Source organism: Pundamilia nyererei, unplaced genomic scaffold (genome assembly GCF_000239375.1).
Source record: "Pundamilia nyererei isolate P.nyererei 1_Seehausen unplaced genomic scaffold, PunNye1.0 scaffold00087, whole genome shotgun sequence".
In the NCBI taxonomy this organism is placed as follows: Eukaryota; Metazoa; Chordata; class Actinopteri; order Cichliformes; family Cichlidae; genus Pundamilia; species Pundamilia nyererei.
The window spans coordinates 1,332,991-1,341,321 of NW_005187488.1; the positions used below are offsets into that span (position 1 = coordinate 1,332,991).

General features: G+C 40.8%; 1 protein-coding gene across 6 annotated transcripts in view; it reads right to left on the reverse strand.

The window, feature by feature from the left end:
* asap1b (ArfGAP with SH3 domain, ankyrin repeat and PH domain 1b) overlaps window positions 1–8,331 on the reverse strand; it is an 80,824-nt gene that overhangs the window by 31,153 nt on the left and 41,340 nt on the right. For all 6 annotated transcript variants that reach the window (XM_005738861.1, XM_005738856.1, XM_005738860.1 and 3 more), the window contains exons 7-8: window positions 1,979–2,064; window positions 630–705 (exon numbers count right to left, since the gene is read on the reverse strand). In XM_005738861.1, the coding sequence (XP_005738918.1) occupies window positions 630–705; window positions 1,979–2,064 (162 nt within the window). The remainder of the gene's footprint in view (window positions 1–629; window positions 706–1,978; window positions 2,065–8,331) is intronic.

The window sequence follows — 8,331 nt, forward strand, 5'->3', positions numbered from 1 at the left end:
AGGTGCTGAGAAAAAAGTTATAGTGAATGGACTGGTTCTGTCATAGCTCCACTTTCTTCTTTACTTAGACACTCAAAGCACTTTATACTACATCTTACATTTACACTCCGCTGAACGCATTAGGAGGATCTCGGGGTTCACTGTCTTGCCCGAGGATACTTTGGTTTACAGACTGATGTGGTCAGGGATTGGCAGACTAGCAGATGACCAGCCTATACCTCCTGAGCCCAACAAGTTATGTGAGGTCTAGTATTTTCCTGAATCATGACAGTGGGTGCAGGATTGCCCAACTTTTCTTGCTTTAAAAAGTGCAAGAGCATGATATTCTGAGAAAACTGCTGCTTCAGGAGAAAGCACAGCAGTGCTGTAAATAAGAAGTGGTGGTCAGCATTTGGTGAAGGATTATCCTCGCCTGTGTCAGAATGCTACATTTGCTTTATATATATAGATATGTAATGTGTAATTAAAGTGAAGGGAAAATAATTCGGTTTGCTCATTCTAACGATACTTCTTAGTTTTGTCCAGGAAAGCAGGTGACCGACTCTTGGGATAGCTCAGAAGTTGTTTTCTATGAAAAATGAAACCCTATAATGAGCAGGAGATGAAACCAGAGCGAAGAGGAGTTTTACATTGTAGAGATCAGCTGCCAGCTTCTCGATGTACTGCTTCAGCTTATCTGCTGTCTTCAAGCCATCTTGGAAGAAACTGGGGGGGGAACAGAGATAACACGTGAACTTCACTGGCATTAAAAGTCATCCAGATGCGTGACATGTGATCAAATCTCATGTGTTACAGTGAGCTTGGTTTGGCCTTTACGAAGGTCACAGAAAGAGAGAGAGAGAGGGATAGGGCGATGGAGGCAGTTTAATGTATAGCCGGGCTTGTTCTGGCACAGGAGTGCTGGGCAGATTTGCAGAGGTGCTTAGCACATCCTGAAATCCATTACAGATGTGTCAGCGGTACACACCTCGATGCAGCTCCACGGCCGCAAATCACCACTAATGATCTCCATCTCCATCGCCATCCCTCTCTCTCTCCGTCGATGCTTTTTTCTTCTCGAAACATGCATCGCCCTTCCTCTTTTTATTATTTTCGCTGCCACCGCTTTCCCTCCGCTCGTTTTCTTTCAGCCTCTGCACCGACGATCCCACATCTCTCCTCCCACTCCAGCGTGCTCTCCGTGTCAAGTACTGTTGACTTTGCAGAGTGTCAGAATGCACAGTTTAAGTGTTTATACTGCAGTTTTAGAAAAGGATTCACCTCCCTTGACTTGACCTCCCTTGGCACATTTTGCTGTGCTGCATAGTTAGCGATGGATTCATTCTACTTGGCGTTTTTTTGGGTAATTTAATAACTGACACCCATTACGACTACAGTTTCTGACAACCTTTTATTTGCCACTTTTAGTGCAGAATTGAGGGAAACATTAATCTAACACCGCGGTAGTGTTAGATTGTAACTTTGTTAATTTTAGAAGTCGAATTAAAGCTGAAGTGAACACAAAATTGCCTCCTGCACTTTCCTCAGCTCGCCATCCGACATCCTTATGCCTCTAATCCATCACCACTGCAGTTTTTCTCTCCATCAAGGCCCAGGTTGGACAGATTAAAGGGGAAGTGTATTGTTTTCTCCCGGTATTATGACAAGAACTAGAACGCTGAGAGATGATCTGTCATTCTGTCACGGGCCACGGTTCTGGCGTGGAGAGCACCAACTTTATTTACCCGCCAAACCCTGGAGCTGTCAGAACGCATCTTTGTGAGGACCTGTGCATATTTATGAGAGCTATATATGTGTTCCTGTGCACCCTGCAGAGCTGTGATTCATGCAGGAGCAAGGAAATTGACATCAAGAGCTGCACGGCAAGACGGAGAGTGAGGCAGCAACCTACTTCTTTTGAAAGAGTTTCGTTGGTGGGTGTGATGGACATGCCAGGAGAGCGTTACATATGGGTTAGGGGGATTAAGGTGGTACTTACTTGCACTGTGCGTGGTAATACTTAATTAGATTCTGAAGGAGGTCCACTCCTTTCTTGGTCTTGATCTCGTTTACTTTGATCAGGTACTGCAAGAAGGGGAGAAGCAGAGTTCAGCCATGAGTTGAAATGTAGGGTACGTTTAAAGGATTTCTGGGTTTAATGAGGTATAACATGCCAGCACTGTTACACAGACAGTAAAAGCTTCTGCTTTTGCCTTAGATACTTATAACATGAGCACTTTGCATTATGATAATCTCATCTGAGTGCACATATGTTCATGAGACCTTTGATGTGCGAGCCAAGCCTGCCTCAACACTGTGGGAGCGGAGACCAGACAAACACTGTGAAATTCCCTTGTAGAGCAGGAGAATACCATCCGTCTGCCTTGATCTAAATAAAGTTTCAAAGGGTTGATGGGAAATATTTAACATTAGCATTATTTTTTTTTTTAAAAAGGAAAAAAAAAGGAACAGCCTCTAGAGAAAGTGCTTTGTAGGCTGTGTGCTCAGTCTGGGTGCCTTCAGACGACGCTCCGACCAAACAAACAAATAAAAGAGGATCTTAATCTGAAACTAATCCTTCAGTGTGCCAATCCAGAGATTTACAAAGAGTCACAGCTAAAGACCACTTTTAGCTCTACGGGAAATTTTACTCTATTACACAATACCGCTCTGAAACCTGTGACGCCAACATACAGTTTCAATTTGCTCCTAGTATTGTGTTCCGATGCTTGGGTGCATTAGCACACGCCTGAGCGCGTGTGGATGCGTGCATATGCGTGTGTGCATGCACGCACGCATGTGCCGCCCCCCAACCCCCGCTTTGTCTGCCTCACACAGCCTGTTGGACGGGAGATTATCCACATTTTGTGCCAGGCTTGTGCAGGTTCAGTGTTTCGCAGCGAGCTGCCGAATGTGCGAGTTCCGACTCTTTTGTGTGAATGAGCAGCGACGTTCGCACTGCTGCCGCGTCTGGGCAGAGCAGAGCACAGCCTGCTGAGCCCGGCCTTTCCGCGCTCGTTCACCGGCAACGTGGGATGAAAAGGGTGAGAGAGTGACAGCGTCCTGTAATCTGGTGATTGAGTAACGGCGAGAGAGCGAGCGCACGAGCGAGTGTGAGAGAAATGAGGTTAAGTGGGATGAACAGATTGTACCACTGACTGCAGCAAACGCCCTGCACACAACAGCAGCACCACTGATATCTCCAGCCTCTGTGGCTGTTGATTAAGAGACTTTTGATCCGAATGATTACTGTAGCTCCTCTTTCTTTTCTTTTTTTACCTTGTACACTTACAAAATGCTTAAAAACATAGACAACATTTTTTAAAATTACAGAACAGCATCATCTAACTCCCATCAGTAGAATTTAAGTCTAATCTATGTATTATTTTAGCTGCAAATCCGAACTTTTATAACACCGATGCATGTTATAACTCAGAGACACCAACCATTGTAAACATTAGGTAACGTCCCTGAACGCAGCTCATCTCATCTTACAGCAAATCTGCACGACCATGTGAAACAATGATAAAGACATAAACATCCATGGCCCTGCCAGCTCATGCTCATACATTATCTGAAGTGGTTTGCCATCTCTGAATATAAATATTAATGAGTCCACAGGCACACCAGCGCCTGGTGGGTCATGGAGTTTTTAAAACTCAGTGTTCAACCTCTACACTGAGCTATATTTGTCCCGAATACACAGAACCAAGCAGTTATGTTCTCATTATAGTGCGTTAACATGTTCTTTTTTAAGATAAATATATTCTTGAAACCACAAAGTCATCAAACTGGCGTTTTCAGTGAGGCCGTTTTAAAAAACAAACAAACAAACACAAGTGGTCAAAACCACAAAGATGTTTTTATCCTGCTCAGAGGACTCCTGTCGGTCTGGGAGGACAAAGCAAATCAGCACGGATGTGCAACGCTCTCAAGAATTTTAAAATCAAATCTGGGACTGAGGAAGCCAGCGAAAGAGGAAGTCGGAGCTAATGTAATGTAGGAGCTACAACTCGTCTTTGGCATTCAGCATCAGCTGGAGGCGGACTGCTAAATTGGATAATGTGATGGTCTTCTGGAATCATGCGAAGATAAATCTCCCTCAAGTGCCGGTTCAAACATTTCTGCAGCAGCGTATGAAACACAACGTGAAAGGAGGCGCCGTGTTGAGCCTGCAGATGATCATCATAAACAATATGAAGCTTCTCTGTAGGCTTAAATGAATGAAAGGCTTCTCCTCTTTCTTACGGTGCTTTAGAGTGATTGGCTGTAAAACCACTTTCCTGTTTGTTTTTTTAAATACTTGACATTTTTAAAGGATAAAAAGGGAAAAAGGGGGGAAAACATCATTTATATATAAAAACAAACATGCCATCTGAATGGGGGGGCAGGGATAGGATAGGAGTACATTATATGTATCCAAATACATCCACATGTTTTTACATGCCGCCTTACAAGAAAGAAAAAGGATGTTTATAATTTCCAGCCATATCGCAATAGCTCAAACACTTCCTCCTTAATTTTGGGGACATTCTTCCTGTAAACTTAACTTTCTGTATCATATTTTTCTATTTAATTAATTCAGGAGGTTTTAATGTTTTTCCAACCTTCTGCTTCGGTGCCATCCCTCTAATAAATAGATCTCATCTTGATTTTGGGAGATTTGACAGTGCGCAACAAATTTAAATGATCAAAACAGGAAAACACAAATATTTTATAAATATGCCAAAAGTTTATTTATAACTAAAAATTATGTTGTTAAATATTCACATTTTTAAACCCAAATTTGAGCCGGACTTCTCTACAATTAATTAATTAATCAAGCAACAACGTTCAACCACTAAAACCACTGTTACCTTCAGGAGTAACTCGAATCAATAACCAAAGAATTAAAGGCCACATTTCATGTGTTTGGCTGACAATCTGAACTGTAGCTGTAATTATTTATCTTACAAGCTGTTTTATTTCTGCAAAATATTCTTGAACACAATTCGAGCACTAATTATTTTCCATTCATTTCCATTTTGGATTTACTTTTTTCACTCGTCCACATCATTAACATTTTCTGTTACTAAAATCTGTAAATCTGATGTTTTAATAATTTGACTTTTTCACATTTTTTACTCATGTTTTTCTTCTTTTATTGTTTCACTTCATTTTTCAGCCCTTTTGTAGCAGCATTTGCAGATCAAGTTGTCTGCAGCTCTTAACGGTGGCTGCTCAGCAGGAAACAGTTGTGACTAGCTGATAAACATAGTGTGAAGTCAGAAGAGACTAAAAGCAGAACAAAAAGAAACAAGTACATAAAGTGACCTTTGTATTTAAGTGGCCATAAACAACTTCAAATTCACGATAATGAAGCTCTTTAAATGCTAAACGTGTGAGTACTACGCTTGATAAAAACTTAAAGAGTGAGGGAATCTCACATAGACACTTATAGCTAAAGATTAGGAGCTCCATAGTTTCCTCAAAGTCCCAGAATGTATTTATTTTAAAACTTGTGTGCCCAATATAATTTATTATGAATTCAAATGAGTCTCAAACAACTTCAGATGCACAAAGCCGCTGCATAATAATGACAGCTCAGCTAATCAAGGTTTATTTTTACCTTGGCTTGTCTTACAGAGGTTCTGCTGCATGCAAACATCATTTGCTTTGCAAAGGCGTAAATGATTCCCGCTGATAACAATCCCATGTCTATCTGTAAGAGCAGCACGATTTTAATTGTAAGACATTCAGAGGCGAAAATAAACTTGATTAGCTGAGCTCACGCCATTAGGCGCCAAGTATGTGCATCAGGGACACAAGATTAAAAAAAAATACCATCTTAATAAACCTTAAGGGGACCTATAAAAGCTGAGATTCAAATAAAGTTTCCATGATACCAGAAAAAAAATGCAAGTAAGGGTCATGTGAAAGTGAGCTAAAATGCACACTAGCATCTCCAAACACTGAACAGAGCAGCCAAGCGGATTAGCAGCTGGTATTACCACATTAAAAGCCGTTACTAGGAGAGCTAAAACTATTATGAGATAAGGGCTTTGGTTTTAGAGCCACAATCCTATAACACCGCTAACACACCATATGCTGGCATCCTGACAGAGTTGGTGAGAATACCTGTCAGAAGGTTAGCATATTAGCATCTACAGTAGTGCAAAAAAGGTACACCTTCTTCACTTTTACATAACAGGACATAATGAAATATAATTTGGTACCTTACCAGATTACCGAAATAATAAAAAAAACCCTCAGATGATCAACAACATGACAGATTACACTATTTCATTATTTATTCAACAAAAACTCAAACAAAGTCCAGAAGCAGTGAAAAACTAAGTACACCCTGTGACTAAACATCTTGTAGAACCACGTTTAGCAGCAATAACTGGAAGTAATCATTTTCTGTATCTCACATCGTTTTGAAGGAGTTAATAGCCGACAGCAAGGTGCTCAGGTCTTGTGGATGCAAAATCCCAACCGACACTTCTCCATCACCTTGCTTAACAGTTGGTATGAGGCATTTGTGCAGATATTCTGTGCATTAGAGATTTGAGAGGTAGGTAATACTTTCAAACAAGCTGTACTTGTTGTGTCTTTTTCTAAATGTACTCTAATGAACTTTAACTTTTAACATGCTAACTGAGGCCCGCAGAGTCCGAGATGTGGCTAATTCTTCTAAGCATGGCAACACTACAAGAGCTTAAATGGTTTCCACTTGTAAATACTCTTTCTCACTGTACAGTGACGGACTTCAAATTGTTTGGTAATGATTTTAAAACCCTTCTCAGATTGATGGGCAGCAGCAGTCTTTGCAGATATCGGTCCGCCTCTGCAGGGTGTGAACACATCTTAATGCTTCAGACCATCAAACTGCCAAAATCTCACTTTTATGGAGGTGCTCTACTTGCTGATAATCAGCTAATCAAGTGCATTTGAATTGGAAGCTCCTGGCTGCTACTCATCCTTTTAATTCCTATAGATGTAATCAGAGTGTTTTTTTTAAACACACTACTTCTAGATTTTTTCCTAATTTTTCTAAATTAAAACAGTGGAATATATCAAGTGTTGCTATTCATCTGAAGTTTTATTTATCTAATTTTAAAACCTGCCAAGGACCAGATTGTTTTTATTATGTCCTGATACATAAAACCTTAGAACTGACAGAGGGTGTACTTTCCTTTTCTAATGTGAAGCTGAGCTGTTAGCGATTAGCTCAGAGATTCTTAATATTCTCATGTTGGCTCATGTTTAGCTTTAGAAGTCGTTGGAAAACATCAGTGGTAATCAAGTATGACTTGATCAGCCATTCAGTACGTGCTCTGTAACAGAGTAAGGAGAAGTTGGAAGACAGGTGGAAAATGTGGGCAAGGAAATACTTGAGAACCACAGTGAGAAGGGGGCAGATCAGCATGGCAGGGCACAAAAGAAGTGCAGCGAGTTTTGTAGTGAATAATTCACACAGCCAACAGCAGTGCAGCAGCCATTGGTCCATTATGTAAAAAATCCTACCAGGATAAAACAGTGAACGAGGCGTAGGCGTCACCACCCACCACTAGAGACGTTTTTGGCAGAGCAGAGTGAGCTCTAACAGTTTGTTCTGATTCTCATGGGCGCATAAGGAGCTCGCAATTGTTTTACACTTAATTCTCGCTGTCAGATTTCTTTAAGTTTGCTCTTTGTGCGCTAATATCAAACAGAGTTACAACATGTTTAACAGCAAACACGTTCACGGCACCAGATGAACATCTGAAAGCACTTAAAGACAAAACTTTGATTGTTTAGTAAGAGCTCAAATATCTTATGTCATCGACTCTTTTTCTTCTTATTCTTATCCTGTGACATGCAATCACTGCAACAACCAGTTCAGCTCCAGTGCTGACAAACAAAGACTGAAAATACACGCCTTTCTCTTGCATTACTGTAGCAGAGGTGTATGTTGAAACCCTACACATGGTGCTGCACATTACAGTTTTGACAAATCACTAATTTAACCAAAAGAAATGACCAATTCATATTTTGCTAAACTACAACATTAATTAGAAGAAACTCGTGGATCCTCACTGTCATGTATTCTTGAGCCACCCCTCATTTCTTTATATATTTACAGGAAAATGGGAAATAGGTGGAGAAATTTTGTGAATATATACATAGACATATAGTATAAAAGGCAAAAAGAGAGTTTGTCATTATTTGGACGACCACCTTTGTTTTTCAACACAGTCTGAACTCTCTTAGGCCGGTCCATGACATAGGCTACGTTCACACTGCAGGCGAAAGCGCATCAAATCCGACTTTTTTGACCCTATGCGACCCATATCCGATCATGGTATGACAGTGTGAACGGCACAAATC